General features: G+C 46.9%; 1 protein-coding gene across 1 annotated transcript in view; it reads left to right on the top strand.

Moving 5' to 3' along the window:
* SLC16A2 (solute carrier family 16 member 2) overlaps nt 1-13858 on the top strand; it is an 89354-nt gene extending 75496 nt beyond the window's left edge. The window contains exons 2-6 of the mRNA XM_036270912.1: nt 3321-3465; nt 6336-6786; nt 7687-7830; nt 9232-9460; nt 11744-13858. Coding sequence (XP_036126805.1) covers nt 3321-3465; nt 6336-6786; nt 7687-7830; nt 9232-9460; nt 11744-11964 — 1190 coding nt within the window. The 3' untranslated portion in view covers nt 11965-13858. The remainder of the gene's footprint in view (nt 1-3320; nt 3466-6335; nt 6787-7686; nt 7831-9231; nt 9461-11743) is intronic.
* Nucleotides 13859-21726: the final 7868 nt, after the last annotated feature.

Raw genomic sequence — 21726 nt, 5'->3', positions numbered from 1 at the left:
AGCGGGAACCGAACCCGGGTCTCTCCGGACCGCAGGCCGACGCTCTAACCGCTGAGCCAAACCGGCCAGGGCTTGAGCATCTTTTTATATGCTTAATTGCCACTCATATTGTGTGTGTGTGTGTGTGTGTGTGTGTGTGTAAATGTCTGTTTAAATCTTTCAGCCATGTTTTAAATTGGATTGTTTTCTTCTTGTTAGTTGTGAGAGTCAACTCACAGTTGCATTCAGAATATGTCTTTCATCAAATGTGTGTGTTGTAAATACTTTTCCCAGTCTGTGGCTTGCCTTTTTATTTTCATAACCATATCTTTCAAAGAGCACAAGTTTCACATTTTGAAGTCTAATATATCAATTTTTTTTCTCTTAAGAATCTTAACTTTTGTAGTTATGAAATTTTTAACTAAAGGTCAGAAAGATTTTCTTCTATACTTTTTTTTTTTTTTACATTTAAGTATATGGTCCATTTGCATTAATTTTTGTATATGATGTGACTATTACTATTTACAAAGCTCTCTTATACATATGACTACGTGTGATCATCATTAAAATAATCTTTGAGGAAGGCCCATCAGGAATTTTAATCCCCATTTTACAGGTGATAAGACTGAGGATTAGAGAAGTGCTGTGTGACTTGTTCAAAGCCCCAGGGCTGATAAGAGGTGAAATTGCAAGGTAAGAAGTAAAACTGTGATGAGAGTTCAGGTGTCCCTGCTGTCCCAGGACAGTACTTTGGGAGCTAGACTCAAGGTGGTGCCCCAGCACAGCAAATTTTCCCATTGGGGATCCGAACAACCTTTTAGGCACCGACATACAAGACGCTGGCAGAGGGCCAGCCCTGATCTCCCTCTGACTGCACTTCTCTGGCGCAATTGAAGAGAGAAGCTGGCACGGTGCTCTGCTCAGGTGATACTCAATGATGCTTTTTGATGATGATGATGAAGACTTGGAATGTGTTCAGAGGAGAGCTCTGAAAGTAATTACAGAGTTACAAATTAAGGCTAAGAAGAAAAGATAAGGGAACTAAGATTATTTAGCCTAGAAAAGAGAAGCCCAAGATGAAACTTAATAACAGCCTTCAAACAAACAAACAAAAACCCTTGGGCTTTCTTTCTGAGGGCTGAGCAAGGAGAAATGGGCTAGAAAAATATAAGTAAAAGGACAAATTTCTTCCTCCCTGGTGAGCATCGTTACAGATACTTAAGAGCCTTTATAAACAGAATAAACTCTTCTTATTCGAGTTTGGAGCCAGGAATTTGCCCTACATGGGCTCCGATAAAGGATTTCAGCATAATGGTTACATAACTCTTGCACAGTGTCCTTAGAAATCTTCGGGTGGCTCCTGAACCTGTCCTGTGTTTGTGGCCTTCCCTGCTCCTTAGTCTTAGTATCTTCATAAGACTGTTACAATGACCAAGATAAGCCTTATCTTAGCTCTTGAAGGCTTAATTGATGCCCATGCTTCTTGGCACTGAAGCCAAGTAGCCAAGTGCCTAAGGCTGTAGATCGGGCTTAGCATCCCTGGAAGGGCCTAAAATGTTGGCTAGTCCAAATATGACCCCTATGCTTGAGTTCCTTGTTTTCTATCTAGCCTCTGGTGCCACACATCCAGTGATGGGAAGCTTAATTGATCCCAATAGAAGATATATAATAATACAATTAACTTTGGACTAGTAATAAGCAGACTTGGGTTTGAGTGTCAGCTCTGCCAGTAACTTGCTGTGTGATCTTTGGTCTCTTCACATTTCTGAACTTGTTTCTTTATCAGTAAAATGGTATTGGAAGGATATCTTTATTTTAGTTTCTGTTGTTTTAACTGTTGTAACAAATGACCATCAAAAATTGAGTGGATAAAAAAGCTGTGGTACATTTACACAATGGAATATGGCTCAGCCATAAAAGAAAAGAAAATCTTGCCTTTCATGACAGCATGGTTGGGCCTGGAGAGTATTATGTAAGTGAAATAAGCCAGTCAAAGAAAGACAAATACCATATGATTTCAGTTATATGTGGAGTCTAATTAATAAAATAAACTTAAAAAAAAAGAAACACACTCATAGATACAGAGAACAGACTGACAGCTGTCAGAGGGGAGGAAGTTGGGGGCTGGGTGAAAAAGGAGAAGAGATTAAGCAAAGAATAACAAACTCATAGGCACAAACAACAGTGTGGTGATTACCAGAGGGAAGAGGGATGGCAGAAGGTAGAAGACTATAAAAGGGGGATAAATGGTAGTGGAAGGAGACTTGACTTAGGGTGGTGAGCACACAATAGAATATACAGATTATGTATTATAGAATTGTACACCTGAAATAATATTATTTAATTTATTTGTATATAATTTTATTAACCAATGTCACCCCAAAAATCTGATAATACATTTAAAAAAGAGGGTGTGATAAAAAATTCATTGTCTTAAAGGATAAGAAATTTTATTTCTTGTGTAACATTCAGTGTAGGGATTCCATATTGGAGAGGGAGGAAGAAGTTTGCTCAATGTAGTTATTCAGGGGCCCACATTCTATTGGTCAGAATTCAGTCACATGGTCATATTAAACAGCCAAAGAGGCTGAGAAATGTATATCCTTGTGGTGGCTAGTTAGGCTTCATCATAAACTTGATCTTTAAAGACCCCCTGTCCCAGCTCTGAAGTTCTGGGTATGTTTATAAACTAGACTCTTGGTTCTCACATTGCCCTGCTACAGGTACTTTGAAAATCACCCAATTTCTCTGGCTACTAGGGAGTAGCTGGTTGGCAGTGCAGGCCAATGCAATGTCCCCTATAAAAGGCCAGGGAAACAGCCCAAATGTCCATCAATTGAACAGATTAAACAAGCTGTGGTACATATATACAATGGAGTACTATGCAGCTATAAGAAAGAAAGATCTCTTATCCTTTGAGACGACATGGAGGGACCTGGAAAGTATCATCCTAAGTGAAACAAGCCAAACAGAGAAAGACAAGTATCATATGATCTCACTCATTTGTGGAATATAATGAACATAACAATCTGAGGATTGAGGTAGTCCCAGAGACGTGGAAGTGGGGTACAGACTGACAATCCCCAGAAGAGGGGGTGGGGGGAAGAGATAAACCCCAGAACTTATATGCATGTATGCATGAACAATGGACATGGACAACAAAGCTGGGGACAGGGCGGGGAGGGAGGGGGTGGGGGGAATCAGTGGGGGGAAAAGGAGAAACATCTGTACAAAAATAAATTAATTAATTAAAAATAAACTAAAATAAAAGGCCAGGGAAGAAGTCAAACCACCAGATACCACATTAAGCTAAGTTATCTTTGTGCTTGTTTTCTCTGCAGCATGGGTAGGAGCCCTCTCAATGGGCATGATCTTCTTCTGTTCTCCCATTGTGAGTATATTTACTGATCGTTTGGGCTGCCGAATCACAGCAACTGCAGGGGCTGCCATCGCTTTCATCGGCCTCCATACTAGCTCCTTCACCAGGTAAGGCTAGTAGTTGCTGGACATTTGCCCAAGCCTGAGGGTTGGCTCCATTCTGGACTTCAACTAGGGACACTCTTCTCATTGGAGAATCCCCTATGGCCCTTTTTATGTTGGGTCCTCATTATCCAATGGGACTCATCTAAGTAGGGTCCCCAGTGCCCCAAAGAGGACCCAAGAGTTCAAAAGTGGTGGACATAGTCTAAGTTTGGAAGTTCATACAGCTGGGCCATGTCCAGTTTTGGCCACTGAACAGCTATGGAACAAGTGATGAGCACCATTCCCTCCTTTTGAGCCTCAATTTCTGTATCTGTAACATGAGAGGATTAGACCAGATGGTCTTTTCACATGTCTTCCACCTCTGCCATTTTATTGTGCCTTCTCGGGAATGAGCTTTTAGAGCAAGCTCATGTGGACACCTACCATTATAGGATTCCTGATGGAATCTTATGCTGAAAAAAAGGTCAGCTGAGCCCAAGGCTGTTTAACATTTCTGGCCCCTTTCAAGATATTTGTGGCTGCAAATGCATAGACAGTTTGGGACACATAAATATTCATATCTTGGGCATGAGAAGGGATATTTAGCAGCATTCCCCCCCCCCCCCCGAGGTCCAAACCTAGCACCCAGCTAACCAGCCAGGCCTAACCTAACTCAATCTCTGGTCCTGTTGGTTCCATTGGCAGAAGTCAGTAGTGTCAGGCAAGAAGCAAGCTACACGTTCGTTTTCTGTTTTGTTTCTGCCGGCCCTGCAGAAGCATGTCTGTAGTTGAGGGGAGAAGTGAAAACTCTCCACCACAGAATGAGAAACATGGGATTCCTAAAGAACTCCAACTTTCTGTCAAAGTTACTTTGAAAGTTATGGTAGCTCCTATTTCCAATCTGCCTGGGCTTGTGTAGGAAGATGCTGGCCTGGAGATACAGTTAATTTGTCAGAGATTTGCTTTCTGAGCTTGGCTCCGCAGAGTAGGACCATGGTTATGTTTTCTAGGCCTAAGGTTCCACTCACATCAGAGAATGGTAGTGGTGTTCTGCCACAACTGGGCCCTTTGAGGACGAACCAGCTTTCTTTATGACTTGTGCATTTCTGGCTGCCCTGCCTACCCTACAGTAGAGTTTGGATCTTGGCTCAGTGCCATCTAATTCAGTCAGAGGAGGGGAAAACCATGTCCTACCTGGAGCCTGCTCAGCCCTCCCAGGGAGGCAGCTCCAAACTCTTTTGGAACTCCTTTAGTGTTTGGCCTCATTTGCCCTCAGCAAGCTGGTATCTGGCTCCTTCTGAGAAGGAGCTAGGCCCTCAAAAGCAGCTCCAGTCTCAGCACTACACAGCAGAAGCCTGTTTTTAAGGCTGAGCATAGCAAAGTGTAAACAAATTAGCAACATACGGATCCCATTTCCCTTCCAATCCACATAAGCTGTTACAGGAGGGAAGGAGCTCAGATGTGTTTTCTTCTGGCACTCTTCTTTAGGCACATTGCAGTAGGCGTTCTGTTCTCCAGTCCCAAACCACTCCCCCAACCCCTTTGCCTTTTCTGTAAGAACATCTTCAGAGCCAGGAAATTTTCTGGATGGCTTCACATCCAGTGGAAAAATGGTTCTGTTTGTGGCTAAGGCTCCAAGTCATCCTTCCTGTTGTCTGAATCAGAGCTCTGAGTTCCTGTGGATGGTGTAAGATGGAGCAGAATACAGGCAGGGCTGGGGAAGACTTGGCAAGTCTATGAAGGGGCCTCCTGCCTTGGGTGTAGATGGAAACAGATCTACCACATAGCATGCTAGACTGAACCCCATGCTTTGCTCCCACTGGTCCTCACTCTGAGGGTTTAACTCCTGTCCTTTAGACAATATCCCTGGCCCAGGCCATCCCAATGAGTCCCTAGAATCTCATGGGAGCAGGCCCCAAGGAATCCTTTAGTATGAGGACTGCCATTATCTATGGGGAGGAACTGGCTGACCATACAAGAGTATTAGGTAATTAAATGGTCAGATAAAAACTATTGCAAAATATGTGAGGCTTCAAAAAAAAAAAAAAAAAAAAAAGATAGAAAAAAAGAAAGAAACAAGATTCCTCCCTGCTGACTACTTTGCTTTCTGTCACAGAGGCTTATGGCCACCACAGGACCTAAGAACTTTAAGACAAAAACCTATCTTACTTTGTGAGACCCATAACTTTTTTGAGGCTCCATTTCTCGTCAAGCAACCATGCTACTCTGGGAAGCTAATCCATACCATGTCTAGCAACAGGAGCCAGGCTCTGAATGTTAAAGGGACTTTTTACATTAGTATCCTCATGGAGATCATCTAGGGCCTGGAGTGAAAGGTCTTGGGATATTTAGATTTTGTGCAGGGTTGGGGATGAAATATTAGCTTCAGAAAGATATTGCAGAGTCCTATGGAGGATCTCAGTCTTCCAGGATCTTGGCTTCTTGCAGACCTTTGTTGATACTTGGGATAAAGCTTTGGCTACCAGCCTACCATGCTGTCTAGGTGAGCAGTAGGTGAAACTGTTCTCTCTAAATCACTGACTTACTCCTTGTAGCCCCACATACAGCCTTTGCATAGGCTGGTTCTGACTTTGTTTTGAACAATCCTCTTTGACTGGGTGTTATACTCAAAATAGAAACACATACTTGGAGTCAAGTTCAACCCTTGCTGGTTCATTATACTACCTTGGGTACATTACTTTACTTCTCCGAGCCTCTGTTTCCCCATCTGCAAAATGGGGATGAGAAGGTCGTGTTCTTTGTTATGAGGGTCATTGGTAAGTGGGGCTGTGGGTTAATGGTGATGGAATGTAAGTCTCAGGAGGGTGAAGGGAAAAGGGTAGGTGGTTTGCTGGTCAGGCTGCTGAGGATAGCTCTTGGTATCTCTCCCACAGCTCACTAAGCCTGCGTTACTTCACCTATGGGATTCTCTTTGGTTGTGGCTGTTCCTTCGCCTTTCAGCCATCTCTCGTCATCCTGGGCCACTACTTTCAACGCCGCCTGGGTCTGGCCAATGGTGTAGTGTCTGCTGGGAGTAGCATCTTCTCCATAGCCTTCCCCCTTCTCATCAAAACGCTGGGGGCTAAGATAAAGCTCGCCCAAACCTTCCAGGTGCTGAGTACCTTCATGTTTATTCTTACGCTGCTTTCCCTCACCTACCGGCCCCTCCTGCCCAGCTCTCAAGACACCCCAAGCAAGAGAGGTGTCCACACCCTGTGCCAACGCTTTCTAGCTCAACTCAGGAAGTACTTCAACATGCGAGTGTTCCGCCAACGTACCTACCGTATCTGGGCCTTTGGGATTGCTGCTGCTGCCCTTGGCTACTTCGTTCCCTATGTACACCTGGTGAGGAATACCAGGGTGGGCCTACCCTACCTGGTCCCAAGAATCTTCCCTTAACCTGTCTGAAATGCAGAGGGTAGGGGTGGAGGACATTGGAAGGGCAGAACTGAGAAGAAACAGTAGTTGGAGAAACTCAGAGTGGGAAAGAGCACAGGTTGAAGGAAGATCTCAGTGGAAAATAAGGAGAATTCCTTAGGGGAAGGCCCATGCCTATGGTTTCTCCTACTGATAAGTCTAGACAGGTATTCAGGAGAAGATAAGCATCACTGGGATGCAGGAGACTGGCTTAGATGACTCCAGGATAGGGTTTTCTAAAAGTGTGTTCTATGCAATGCTGGTTTTTGTTCTCAAATAATTTTGTTTAGGAAATGACATATATTACATCTCTTTGCCTTCAACTTTGTTTAACCAGCATCCACCCAACTTATGTGGCCAAAGAACTGTCAGTTGTAGTCTAGTTATCTTTCATAGACCTCATGTTTCTTAAAACACACTTTTAGGAGTACTACCTGAAAGTTGGTGGATCCTTCTCCCCTAGTGACCTGCTATTTCCCCAGTCTGTCAGATCTGGGTAAGGGAGTGTGGAGATTGTAGAAGACCACTGGAACTTCCTCAGTTGTTGAGCCTGTATTCTGTCCTGCCAGGACTTAGAAGGGGCTTAGAGACACCCACTCCTCTCAGCTGTTGTTCAAAAGCCTAGAATTTAGAGAGCCAGGGGATATGCAGCCTTTTAAGCTCTTAGAAGCAGGCAGGGGGTTTGTCCCAGAGCTAGAGCTACAAGGGAGGAAGTTCTTGCTGTGGTCCAGATAAGTAAACAGTCGAGGGTTCTGGATATGCCAATCGTTAACCAGTCAGCTCCTCTTCTTTCTCTTGTCCTGGGGGGTCTGGTGCTATGCTTTTCAGATGAAGTATGTGGAAGAGGAGTTCTTGGAAATCAAGCAGACCTGGGTGCTCTTGGTGTGTATTGGTGCTACCTCAGGCCTTGGGCGCCTTGTATCAGGCCGTGTCAGTGACTCTATTCCTGGACTCAAGAAGATCTACTTACAGGTGAGTGTGGCTACCCTGTCCACTGCGGGGAAGAATACAGAAAAGTACCAGAAAAGGTCAGATCGCTTCCCTTCTCTAGGTCCCACTCTCCTCATTTGTGCAATGAGAATAATTCTTGCTTTTCCTATCTTACCTCACAGGTGAGGATTAAAAGAAATAAAACAATCTTAGATGAAACAATGAACTGGTTATCCAACTCCCTCATTTCATAAATGAGGAACTGAGGCCCAGAGAGAGAAAGTGACTTGTCCAAATTCATCCTGCTTGTGCTTCAGGCTGAGAGCACAAGATAATGGATAAACTTCTTTCTCTTGAGCTATTCAACATACTCCATCACAAGAATGTGGCCCCTTTCTCCCTGGGTACAGGACCGAGAGAGGAAAGGAGTGTGTATGTAGCTTCAGGTCTTCTGAAGAGCCATCCACTAGACCCTGCGGTTCCTAGTATTGGACAAGACAGGCACATGTATCTGGTGTCAAGCTCCTGGATAGTCTGTTGGAAAGGAAATGGTGACTACCTGCAGGACAGCCTCACTTTGGGCCATTCTTATTTTCTTTATTGATTTTAGTTAGAGAGTAAAGGAGAGGGAGAGAGAGATAGAAACATGGATGAGAGAACATCAATTGGCCGCCTCCTGCGTGCCCCCCACTGGAGATTTGGCCCACAGCCTGGGCATGTGCCCTGACTGGGAATCAAACTGGTGACCTCTTGGTGCATGGGTCAATGCTCAATCACTGAGCCACACTGGCTGGGCTGGGCCAATTCTTGAAGCCTGATTCTCAGTTCCAAGAGAGATTTTTAATTTCCAAACTTTGGCAGGGCCTTACTGAGCATATTAAGAGGCAGCTAGATACAATAGGTAGTAATAAAAGCTGATTGAAATCAGTTAATGGGGTACATTGTGTTATATAATGGTATTAACTATTAATTGCCATACCATTAAGGCTTGGATGTTGATAGGTAGGTCTGGTTTTATCTTATAGTTGTTAATAAATCTCCTAGAGAAGAAGCTGGGGTACCTGGGTTCTTATTCGTAGATTCTGCCTAAATATCCCAAAACAGTCTGGGTAAAGTTTAAAGCTCCCTCAACAAACAGATTTTCTCAGATGACAAGACCATGTCATTTCTTATCCTCTCTAAAAACCAAATGATGAACCCAACAAACCCACTGACAAGAACATAGACTCGCAGTTAAGTAGACTCTCTCTTAAAAACTTTGAATCCTTTAATATAGGACTTAGGGCCTAAGTAACTAACTAGTCCAACTGCTCTCTCTGTTGACACCCCATGGCCCCATTTTATAAATCGTAGAAATGAGGCTCTGAGAAAGAAGGTACGATTTACTGTGTGGTGTTGACTGGCAAGCATAACATGACCAATCTCAGGCCCTTGCTCCTCTAGGTCATCTCCTTCCTGCTCTTGGGCCTGATGTCCATGATGATTCCCCTGTGCCGGGGCTTTGGAGGCCTCATCGTTGTCTGCCTCTTCCTGGGCCTTTGTGATGGATTCTTCATCACCATCATGGCCCCCATCGCATTTGAACTGGTGGGCCCAATGCAGGCCTCACAGGCCATTGGCTACCTCCTGGGCATGATGGCCTTGCCGATGATTGCTGGGCCCCCCATTGCAGGTGAGGCTAATATTACAGGGATGGTATGCATGGGGGAGTCCTGTCTTCCCTGGGCCCTAGCTTTCCTAGTACTTCTACTTAAAATTCCCTTTCTCTTATTCTCTGTGTAAACAGCCTTGTCAGAGTGCATGAAACCCCTTACCACTATAGGTGAAAGAGACTAAGCACAGTATATGTGCATGGATTCATTTTGAGGAATAAGCTTTTCATGGCTGTATATCTGTTTCAGTGAAGTTTTATTGCAGACAGTATGGCTGATTCCAAGAGGGTAGAGAGATAAAAGTGTTTGGTCTTCTTTACCATTCTATTGATTTAGTATCCCCCTTTCTCTTCACAGGCAAGTAATTATTTGTAAGGTAACTAGGCAGGAGGAAAAGAGAAAGTGGGCCCTGGTTTTAGCAAGATATAGAGACACACTCCTCCTCCTCTACTGGCTTCTAACCTAAGCCTATAGAAGAGATTTGATTAAGGCCACATCCTAGGACTGGGCCACTGAGGGTCACTTCCAGTAGGCAGCAAGCAGCAGGCAGCAGGCAGTAGGCAAAATGTTGGCTTACAATGTCTAAGAAGGGTATTGTTGGTACCCCAGGAAATATAGTAAACAAGGAAAACTAATGGAAAGAGAACTATATTTCCTTTCTTTAGGATTTATTTTAAGTATTAATTAATGGGCTAGCTTTTCCTAGGCTGGCCAACTGGGCTAACTCAACAAATATTCTTTGAACACAAATTCTGTGTGCCATGTCTTAAGTTTACTGTTCATGCTGTATAACAGTGGTAAAAACTTCCATTCAGGCCCTATGCTACACTGCCCACTGGGTGAGGGGAGCCTCTACCCAGCCCCTGAGCCGAAAGGTGTGTCCCAAAATTCATATCTCTTTCTAGTTTGATTACCTCCTAAGCAGCCCAATTTACTTGCCTTTACTCAGTAGTGTTTCTGGGTTTATTCATTCCTCCTATGAAGTGGCTCACATTAGCTTCTGAAGGTGAGCAGAGGAGTCCTAGCGTCCCATGCCGAACACATCCATGGTATTCGGAACTTAGAGGAACCCAGAGGTACCGACCATATCTGTAACTTGAAGGAAGGATACACATATAGCCTCCTCTTAGGACAAATGAGAATGTAGGAGAGAGGGTAAATAGGAACCTGGCTGAATTGTTCCACAAGAACACTCACCCAAGTTGGGGCTGGAAGGGTATATCACTGTGAACCAAGACAAGGCTTGGCCATATTCTCTGGACTTCTTTTATTTTTTTATTTTTTATTTTTATTATGAATTTTTATTTATTTTTTTGTTACAGATATTTTACCTTTTTACCCCATTGGCACCCCCCACCCCACCCCCCCTCACCCCGTCCCCGGCTTAGTTGACCATGTCCATTGGTCATGCATACATGCATATAAGTTCTGTGGTTTATCTCTTCCCACCCCCCCCAACCCCCATCCCCTCTTCTGAGGGATGTCAGTCTGTGCCCTACTTCCATGTGTCTGGGTCTACTGTATTCCTCAGACTGTTATGTTCATTATATTCCGTATATAAGTGAGATCATGTGGTATTTGTCTTTTTCTGCTTGGCTTCTTTCGCTTAGGATAATACTTTCCAGGTCCCTCCATGTCGTCTCAAAGGATAAGAGATCTTTCTTTCTTACCGCTGCATAGTACTCCATTGTGTATATGTACCACAGCTTTTTTATCCATTCGTCTACTGGTGGACACTTGGGCTGTTTCCAGATCTTAGCTATTGTAAATAGTGCTGCTATGAACATGGGGTACATATATTCTTCCTGATTGGTGTTTCAGGCTTCTTAGGGTATATTCCCAGCAGTGGGATCACTGGGTCAAATGGAAGTTCAATTTTTAATTTTTTGAAGTAGCACCATAGTGTTTTCCATAGCGGCTGCACCAGTCTGCATTCTGGACTTCTTTTAAATTAGCTTCCCTCTTTTAAATTAACTGCATGCCTAAGAGTGACTAGATGTTATCTGTAGCTTCATGAAAGTCACAAATGGAGAATTGTAAAAGAAATTTCTTTAGCTTCTTTCATAATGAGCATTAGCCTCTAGGGCCTGCAGCCCCAGTATCCCAGAGGAGTCACCTGCTTTTGTAACAGAGGTTAATTTCTCACAATTAGAAGTATTTCAATTGCAGGGGGCTCCTTGGGTCAAGGTAGTTCAGGCAAAAATTCTCTGAATAGGTATTGTGATAGCCCCTAAAAGAGGTAGAGGGCACCTTTGGGCAGTAGGGTAAAGCCGAGCTTAACTTTTCTCTCTTAACTGTTTCAGGCCTCCTCCGCAACTGTTCTGGGGACTACCATGTGGCCTTCTACTTTGCTGGTGTGCCCCCAATAATTGGAGCTGTAATCCTCTTCTTTGTCCCTCTGATGCATCAAAGGATGTTCAAGAAAGAGCAAAGGGATTCCAGCAAGGACAAGATGTTGGCCCCTGACCCAGACCCCAGTGGGGAGCTGCTGCCAGGCTCCCCCACCCCTGAAGAGCCAATCTAATGCCTCTTCCTTGTCATTGTGTGCTCCTCTCCAACCCCTTTCCTTCACCCCACCCTGCTCAGCATTTACATTTTTGCCACCAGCACACTTGTTCCCAAACCTGTGCACACATTTCAGCCACCTGACCATCCCTTTGGAGCCAAAGCTCCAGATGTTCCAAACTCATTAACCAAATTCTCTTCATGAATGCCTTTAAACTTGCCAGGGTCCTTTTTCTCCCATGACCTAGGAAAGCTTGGGATCACACCCTGGCCTTTGGAATCTCTCCCTATACTTTCTAACCCCTAGGGGAGGAGGGTCATGGGACCTCTCTTTCCCCTAGCTTGTTAGTCACTCACTAGAAGCAACTGTCAAAGGTGCTACTGTGTCCCCAGGAGCCTGGTGGGAAGACCCAAGCCTCTGTGTGCCGAGGAGCTCCTTGCTATCTGACCTTAGGAGCCGTTGGTGGAGAGGGTTGGGGGAAGGGCAGAGAGGTAAAATGGAACTATGAGCCTTGTTTAGCCTCAGAGTTTCTGAGTGCTGTAACTTCCCAAAAACTGTGGGTGCTGTTAGTTTATAAGTGTACAGATAGTCTCCCCAATATCCAATTGGTTAACACTCTGCCTCCTTCTTCCCTTCCTCTTTTTTCCCCTCGACTTCCTACTCATTTCTCTTCCCTCTATATTTCTTTTTATGACTGTCAGACACATGGGTGCCTAAAGGAAGGAGGGACCCAGATCTTGGGCCAATAAGCCTTACCTTGGCCTAGTCCACCCCTAATAGTAGCATCAGTCATACTCATCTCAGGCTGAGCCATACCTCACCTTTTGGCTCAAGCTGCTATAATCATAGACTGGAAGAGTAGAATACCATGTAGGGAAGGGGCCTTACAGAGCACTCACTGATTTTTACATATTACCCATGCCAATGCTTTAACCTGCAGGCCCTCCCAAGCAGGGATATGTCAAAATGTGAAGAAATCCCTTTCATCTCAGCAGGCAGAGGAGGACTGATGCCAGGGAGATGACATGGTATGGGGAGAGGCAACTCAACCTGGTGAAGTACCAACTCTTCTATCTCTCATTATTCACGACAGGCCAATATTTCCATCTGGGGTAGGCCATGCTAGGAACTGTTTTAGGCAAAATCCCATTCCCAACTTAGATCCCCAAAAGGTAGAGGCATCAGCTACACCAAAGTTTGGACAGTTTCTTTTAAGAAGGTAAAACCTTGCTAGCCTTTACCAACCAATGTGTCCCTCATGCTGTGTATCTTAGCCCACTCTGATTAGTGGGCATTAAAGGTGCCAGGAAAAGGTAGACTCTGGACCACCTTCACCCCTGTAAAACAGGTATCAGATGATTTCCAATGCCCAGATTCTGGGCAACAGTCTTGCTGAAGAGGATTCCCAGCTAGGCTGTGTCTAGCCAGCGCAGCTCACCTCTTTAGGAGCTCAACCTCTCTCCTCACTCAGCCTCTTCTTGTTCCTTTCTCCCTATTCTGGGCCTTGATCTTTTGTGTTTCTATTACCCAAAGTTTTTCTCATCTTCTTGCCATCCTTGGATGTCACTAAGAGCTAACACTAATGTGCCACTGCAAGCCAGGGCCAGGAGGATGAGATTGCCCCTTGGGGGCTCCAAAGAAGACAGTGACCCCTACCCATGAGTTTTTCCATTACAAATAGGCAGCTGGGGCATTGTTGGCCTCTTATGGCTTCGTTCAAGGCCAAAGTCCTGATCCTCCTCCACTGTCCCAGTTCAGCTCTTATCCATTCCTCAAAGGAAAACACACTGGTTCTTGGCTCTGTAGGTAGGAAGAGGCATAATTACTATCCTATCAGCTCAAACAGCAGTGGAACAGGAGAAGCTGCGCCCCAGGAGCCTTGTAATTCCTAGGAGAGACCACTGAAAATGTTGGAGCCAACAAAACCCCAGCTTCCACTCCTCCCTGCCCCCCCCCCCCCCAGCCAAGTCACTTGTGGGCGGTTCTGCAGGGTCTCCTTGGTTGCACATGGTGTGAATAGCTCTTAAGAATCTGGCTACCACCCGCTTGTCTCCAGATGAAGGAAAGTCATTCACAGGTCCCAAATCTGCCCTATCAGGCACCACATAATACGGCGGGGTGTCAATTCTTACACATGTGCACGTGCGTGTGTGGACTTGTGTGCTTATGGAGAGAATGTTGGTTGGCAAAAGCAGCACAGTATTAATGTTTAGGGTAGGACGCAGCCTCTTATGAATCCATAGTTAAATCTAGGTGAATGAACGAAATTTGGGAGCTTGAGACCTGGTACATTAAATCCTCAAAAGGTTTGGAACAAAATAAACATCTAAAAATCTAGTTTTGTTATGTGAGTTGCCTACAAGGGTGAAATAGTATTAAGCTGAGTAACGGCAGGAATTTGGTTTCAGAACTGAAATCTCATTTGAAATCAAATTTCTACCAGGGTCTACACTGTCTGTGAGAGCAGAAAATTTAAAATGAGCTACATGGGGGTTTGCAATTGGGCAAACTGTTCATGACGGGATTTTAAGGGAGTTCTGAAGGGGAACAGTAGTTGCTTTACAAAATGAGGACATGGTTAGTGGCTGGAGTAGAGGCCCCGCCAAGGCCACACCTTATTACAAACATCCTATGTTGAAAATTAGCAAACACCTAGCAATAATCCAATTCAAGACCCCTTTCCTCTCCCTTGTTACTGATGGGGGAAACTGAAGGGACTGGTACACCCGTATTACACAGCTAGGCAGCAATAAAGACCTTGGTGGTGATGTAGAAGAGACCTACAACAATGACAAAGCTGGAAATAAACTTCTAGTCTCCCAGGTCTATACTCCGCAGTAAATTGAAGTGGGGGAACTAAGGCTTAGGGATAGGAAGGGACTACAGCATGTTCACATAGTTCATCAGTGATGGGGCAGGCTGACACTTGAACTAGGTGGCTGACTTCCAGTCCAGACCAAACCCCTCATTTTACAGATGAGGAAAACTGATCCAAGGAGGGGAAACTGAGTTGCCTACTTCACTCAACAAATATGCAGTGAGACCATTTCCACCAGAATGTCAGCAGGAACATCTCCAAGCAAAAATAAAATCTAATGAGCCAAGTGTCACTTTTAGTATACCCCATCTTTCCATGATTATTCTCATTCTCAAATGACACATATTCTTGGTATTCTCTCTTCATGCAGCCTTGGCTTTGGAGAGCTGTTCCCACCTACTGCCCTTTCACCTCCCAAAACGAAAAAGATTCAAATAAAATCCATCTCCTTAAGGCCACACACTGGGCAGGGCAGAGGCAAAGAAAGGAGACTACTTTTCTTTGAGAGAGGCTGGTTCAACACCCAGCTCTTGGCTATTGTCCATTTCTCCCCTGACTCAGTGCAGACATCCTTGGGATGCTAGCCTCTCATTGAGACTAATTATTTTACCCTGCTGCCTGGCTCCAGGCTCTCTCACCCAAGGTTGCCTGCCCCTCAGTCACCCCCGCCCATTAGCCCTAGGGCCCCAGTCTGTGCTTGAACACTCAAGATTAGATTTCAAAGCGGTGGAGTCCCATAATTTTTATGAGCATCTTTCCTCCAGGGCCTTTTGATGTCTGAAGAGGCAGTCAGCAGCTCCCTGCCACATCACAGAAGCAGAGCGGGCCAGCTGACAGTAGTTACAGGTGCCCCCAGCGAATCCCTGCCATCTAACAGCTAGTACCTAGATAGCGTAGGTGCTGGTTTCAAGCAGAGCAAGACGTAAGTTATGAAATTCTGATAAGCTGAAATGAACAGGAGACTCCAGAGGTTTTTAGATTCCTGCCTTTCAGCTCTCTCTAGTGGTCACCAAAGGCAGAGTTGTGTGCCTGATTTCCAAGTCATTTCAGCAATATTTTCCAGGGACCTGTTTTGTGTCAGTCTCTCTGCTAGAACTCATGGATGTCAGGAATGATAGGAACAGAGATGGAGAAAACAGAGAACACACACAAGGAGGAATTTGTACTATATTGTTACCAAGACGCATTTTCTTCTTGTGGACCCCAGTGGCCCTGAGCATACCACAACCCACTTGGAGCAGCAAGGGGCCCCCTCCGGGACGGAGGCCACAGGGTTTCCCCTCAGCGTTGCCCCCGACGGGCGTCCGTGGGGCCCGAGGCGCCAGAAGAACGGGTCGCTGCTCAGCGCTGGTTTCTGGGGGAGCCGGAGCCGGGTAACAGTGGCCCATTGCTCACCCCTCCCCAGCGTCGGGCCGCGTCCAGCGCCTCGGCTCCCGGGTCCCACCCGAGACCCTGGCCCCGGCCCAGGGATGGGCGCAGAGACCAGAGGGACCGCGACCCTTCTGTCCCCCGCACGCCCGCCCACGCCGCCCTGGGCCCGGGGATCCGGGAGGCGCTGCTAACGCGTCCAATGTCCACCAGGTCCCCAGGCCACCCCACACCCCGGGGGTGCCTGGGGATGGACATCGGGCTGTCGGGGGCGGAACAGGGCCCGGGCTGCTGCTCCGGGTCCAGCCGCTGGCCTCGGGTCCCCGTGGGCGGGAGGCTGTCGCTTCCGGCCCCTCCGTGGCCCCCCGGGCATCGCCCCGAGACGCGCCACCGAGATGCGTGTCCCCGCTGCTCCGAGTGGGCCCGGCCCGCCCCGGACAACCACGCCCCGCGCCCAGGGGAGCGGGCGGGAAGGGAGGCGGGCGGCCCAGCCCCGGCTCCCAGCGGTCCGGGAGCCACACGGACCCACAGCGGCCGCCTGTGTCGGGGCTCAGCTGCTCCTGGACCCCCGCCGCCAGGGTCTGCAGCGTCGGCCCAGAGGCCTCCAGGGGACCCGGCCGGGCGGAGGGAGACCGGCCCCGACCAGCTTGGCCCCCAGGCCTCCAGGGCGGCGCGGGGCAGCAGCTGGTGGCGGTCCCCAGCCGTCTAGGCGGGAGGCCAGCCGGGATGAGGGGCCTGGGGGCGGGCTGGGCCCAGAGCAGCCGCCGTCCTCGCCCTCGCCCTGTCTGGGACCTCGAACCCCGGGCCGGCCTGCGGGCCGCCGCCTCCACGCAGCTCAGCACAGCGGCACCGCTTCTGCGCCACCCTGGCCCCCATCGACGTCCCCCACCCCGCCCCGCCCCACCCCGCCCCCGAAAAGCTGTCCCCGACGGTCCCAGGGCGGCCGGCTGCTGGGCGCCCCCTCTCAGGCCGCACGCGGTGCGCGGGTCCCGCCCGGGCCCGGTGAGCCTCCAGCAGCTGACTCCGTCCCCTCAGGGGAGCTCGCCGTTGTGAGCTGGCGGGACTTCCGGCCAGGAGTGGTAGGAAGGACCGGGCAGTCCCAGGACCGGCCCTGCTCCATGTGCTCCCCGCCCAGCACCCCTCCAGGGGCCCCAGCCTGCTCTCTTCTGCCCGAGCGGGGCGAGGAGGGGCCAGGGCATCGCCTCCACGCCCCTCCCGCTCCCAAGGGGCCGTCTTCTGGGGGACCCAGCCTTGCAGCCCCTTGTGCCTTAAAGCCTGGCACGGGCCAGTGTCCGGCTGTCCGTCTGCGATCTTCCAGCCGCCTCCTCCTCGCTCGCTTCCTCTCCACCCCGCGCCCCTGCACAGCCGCACAGACACCCCCTTCCTCCTGCAGCCCCACGAGCACGGTGGCCTGCCCCCACCCCAGCCCCAAGCACAGCTGGACCCAGAGGAGGCCTCCTTCCGTGAGAACGGGGTGCTCTCTCTCCCCTTTGGGCGGCAGTGTGCAGTGCACAGGTGCCCCCCTCTCCCGCATCAGCTCCACCCTGTCCCCAGCTCTGGGAGGCGCTGGTCTGGGGCCTGTGTTACAGGTGGGGAAGTGAGGCCCGGAGGGGACCTGACGTTTCAGCCCTCTCGTCCACGGCTCCTTCCAGCGCCCCTCAGGAAGCGGGGGAGCGGTGGGCTGCTCTTTCCTCCTGACCTCGCAGAAAGCCTGCTGCTCCCGGACTGCGCACCTGCTGCCCCCAGGCCCCTCTGCCCCTCCTCCCGGAGCAAAGCTCTGGCTACTGGGGAGCAGCAGGGCCCCAGGTGGGGCAGAGAAGGCGGCAGAAGCTGAGCCAGATCCCGGGCACCCACCGCCAACCCACCCACTTCCGCCTCTTCCTTGGGGGTGGGGGGAGGAATGTGGGAGAAGAGCCAGGAGTCTCCCATCTCTTTCCCTGGCGGTATGGCACAGGGTCTGCTGGGTTCCTCTGCCTCGAAGTGGAGGCAAGACTCCAAAAGGGGCTGTTCTGGATCTCACCCCCTCAGTACTTCTCTCATTATTCAACAACATTATCATCAGTAAGGGCTAATTCCCTGGGCCTTGCTTGATGCTCAGAGGCCCTCAAAGGGTCCTTTGTCTGGGCTGGTTATTGGGAGGGCATGTGAGGAGCAATTCTCGGGAGGCTCTGCTTTCACAGGAAAAGATTCATGTGTCTACGTGGTCTACACAAGTAGCTCAGAGGCTCCCTCTCTACTCGAGTTCCAGTGCTTTTCCAAGCTACAGAGTAACAAATACATGCAATTAAATGAGGGTAACTCCCAAGGCAGCATTTGGGGAAAGAGAAAGTGGAGAACATGCCTAAATCTCTGCTCCCACCCCTCAGTGAGGTAGACTTGTCCCCTATATGCCTCTCAGCAACTGTGGTGATTACCATCCCTCATCTCCCTTGTCCAGTCAAGAGATTCCCTCTACCTGCAGGGGAGCTTGGTTTCATCTAACAGCCCCCACCCCTTAGTACCACATTATTTGGTGGGCTCTAAATTCCCAGATCCCAGTAAGTACTAGCCTAAGCCTTTCCTTCAGGAGAACAGCTTCAAAAATCCAAGCCACGTCCTCCAAGGTTCTCAGTCACCTGTCGACCACAATGGCTGGGTCTGGAATGCAGGGAGAGCCAAGTTTCATGGACAATCAAGTTCTAGGCAAAAGTAGTTCCTTTCAGTAAATCTGTAAATAGTTGTAACTAGTGAACTGCAAGAGAATTTGAAGCCAAAGAGTCTACAAACAAACTTACCTTAATTCCCTTTTTCTAGCCAACTGAGTTCTTTCTTCACAATCCTTGGTTAACACAGTTAAGGGCTGTCCTACCAGGAAGAAATAAAAAACCCAAAAAAGGCCAGAGTTGAAAGGTTGGACAGCTGCATTCTGTGACTCGGGCAGTTTCAGAGGCAACTCAAAGTCCACTACAATTTCTGTGACTTAACTGATTTTTCCCTATTCCTCTCATGAATAACACCTAAAAATGCTAATTATTATATATAAAATAAACCTAAGAAGACTCTGAAAGGTTGAGACAAGAAGGCAGACCACCTAGGGACCTCAAAACCTGAGGTGAGCGTTCTAGGTTTCCTTTTCTGCCTTATATATCCCAGAGTTGGTGCTGGAGAAGCCAGAAATCCAGAAATGCAAATAGAAATTGATGTAAAAATCCCAAGCAAATTTCTCTTTCTCTAACCAAACAATCTGGAAAGGGACAGCCTAGAAAGGTGGGCAACTTTTACACAATAGCCATTGTACTCCAAACACCATGGAAAAAACCATGGACTCACCCTTATCCCAGCCAGCAAAGGCAAAGTGAAGACTCTAGATTTCCACTTTCATCACGCACCTCTTCCCTCCATCACCATTGTGTTGTCACAGAAGGCCAAGAATGGGGCCCAGACTTTCATCCCAGCCATGCAGAAACATGTGGGGGACAATAATGAGGCATCCCTGTTCTTGCAGCCCTGGTGGTATCAGAGGAAACCGAGTGGTGTACCTTAATTCTCACCTCCACAAAATAGTAATGAGTCTCTCACAACCTGAGTGTTAACAGAGGCCCAGTAGGGAACCTGGACTTCTACCTTGACTTCCTGATGATGTAGTTCACTCACTGGCATGCTGTCAGAGGAGGCCTGCTGACATAGAATATTATAAATAAGACCCGTAGTTCCACTACATACTACTAAAAATATCTAGGTTTCAATCCGAAATCACTTGTCACACCAGGACGTCATACTCAAACCAGGAAAATATCGACTTGAATGAAAAACAGTGACAATGCCAACAACAAGATGGCCCAACAAGGAACTTAAAGCAGTCATCATAAAAATGCTTCCAAAATCCAGCCAGTGTGGCTCAGTTGGTTGAGCACTGTCCTATGCACTGAAAGATCACCAGTTTAATTCCAGGTCAGGGCACATGCCCAGTTCGCGGGCTCAATTACCAGTAAGGGGCACACAGGAGGCGGCCAATCTTTCATCAATGTTTCACACTTTCTCGCTCCTCTCCCTTCCTCTCTCTCTAAAAATCAATAAAACATCTTTTGGAAAAAAAAAATGCTTCCATAGGTGTCTATGAACATGCTTTAAATAATTGAAAAATTAGAAAGTCTCAGCAAATAAAATAGAAGATATAAATGGAGACCAAATGAGAGTTTTAGAACTTAAAGAGACATTAACTGAACTAAAAAAAAACTCAATGGAGAAGCTCCACAGCAGAATTAAGATGACAGAAGAAATCTAAGTTATCTAGTCTGAACAAGAGAAAGAGAATAGACTGGAAAAAAAATTAGAACAGCGTCGCAGGGAACTGTGGGGCTACACCAAAAATATCTAATATTGATGTCATTGGAACCCCAGAAAAAGAAAAGAAAGGTGAGGCTGAAAAAAATTCAAATAATTAATGGCTGAAAACTCCCCAAATTTGGCAAAAGATATATTCCTACAGGTTTAAGATACTGAGAAAAATCTCAAACAATAAACTCAAAGAAATCTATGCTAAGACATATAACATCAAATGTGAAAACAAAACAAAAAACAAACAGAAAAGATCTTGAAAGCAGAGAAAGAAAAATGACCTTAATAATAGTGGGAAAACAATCAGAATGACAGTGACTTTCTCATCAGAAGCCATGTAGGAAAGAAGGAGTCATAATTTTTTTGAAGTATGACAAGGAAAGAACTGTTAACCAAAAATTGAATATCAAGCAAAACAAAAAACCTCGAGGAATAAGAGGAAATAAAGTCATTCTTACATGAAGGAAAACTAAGAGAATTTGTTGCCAGCAGACCTCCCCTAAAAGAATGGCTCAAGGAAGTTCTCCAAACAGAAAAGGAACAAAAGAAGGAATCTTGGAACATAGGAATAAAGTACAATGAAAAGTGTAAACTTATGAATAAGTAAATTTCAAGCCGATAAGGTTTTTCTTATCGGCTTGAAATTTCTAAATTGTGTTTAACAGTTGAAGCAAAAATGATAACAATGTCTGATCTAACTCTCAAGGTATGTAGAATAATTATTTAAGACATAATATAAATGGGGGAGAGTCAAGAGACAAAAAAAAGAGGTAAGTTTTCTACACTTCAGTCAAACTGGAGAAATATGAACACCAATAGACTGTAATAAGTTATGTAAATATAATGTAATACTTAGATCAACCACTAAGAAGCTACCCAAAAAGACACTCTCAAAATTACTATAGATAAATAAGAGAATTCTAAAAAAGTTAAAAGTAACATACAGGAGCCCTGGCTGGTTTGGCTCAGCGGTTAGAGCGTTGGCCTGTGGACCAGAGAGTCACGGGTTCGGTTCCCGCTAAGGGCACGTACCTCGGTTGCAGTTTGTTCCCGTCCCTGGTTGGGGTCGTGTAGGTGGCAACCACTCGATGTGTCTCTCTCACATCAATATTTCTCTCTCTCTCTCCCTCCCACTCTATCTGAAGATAAATGCAAAAATGTCCTCAGGTGAGGATAAAAAAAAAGTAACCTACAGCACAACAGGAATAAAACCCAGAAATGAACAGAGAGAACAAACAGAAAAGAAACAATAAAATGGCAGACTTAAGCCTTAACAT

The sequence above is a fragment of the Molossus molossus genome, unplaced genomic scaffold (assembly GCF_014108415.1).
Source record: "Molossus molossus isolate mMolMol1 unplaced genomic scaffold, mMolMol1.p scaffold_m16_p_2, whole genome shotgun sequence".
NCBI classification, from domain to species: domain Eukaryota; kingdom Metazoa; phylum Chordata; class Mammalia; order Chiroptera; family Molossidae; genus Molossus; species Molossus molossus.
Note: the sequence above shows the minus strand (reverse complement) of the source record. Positions and strands in the feature narration are given on the sequence as shown.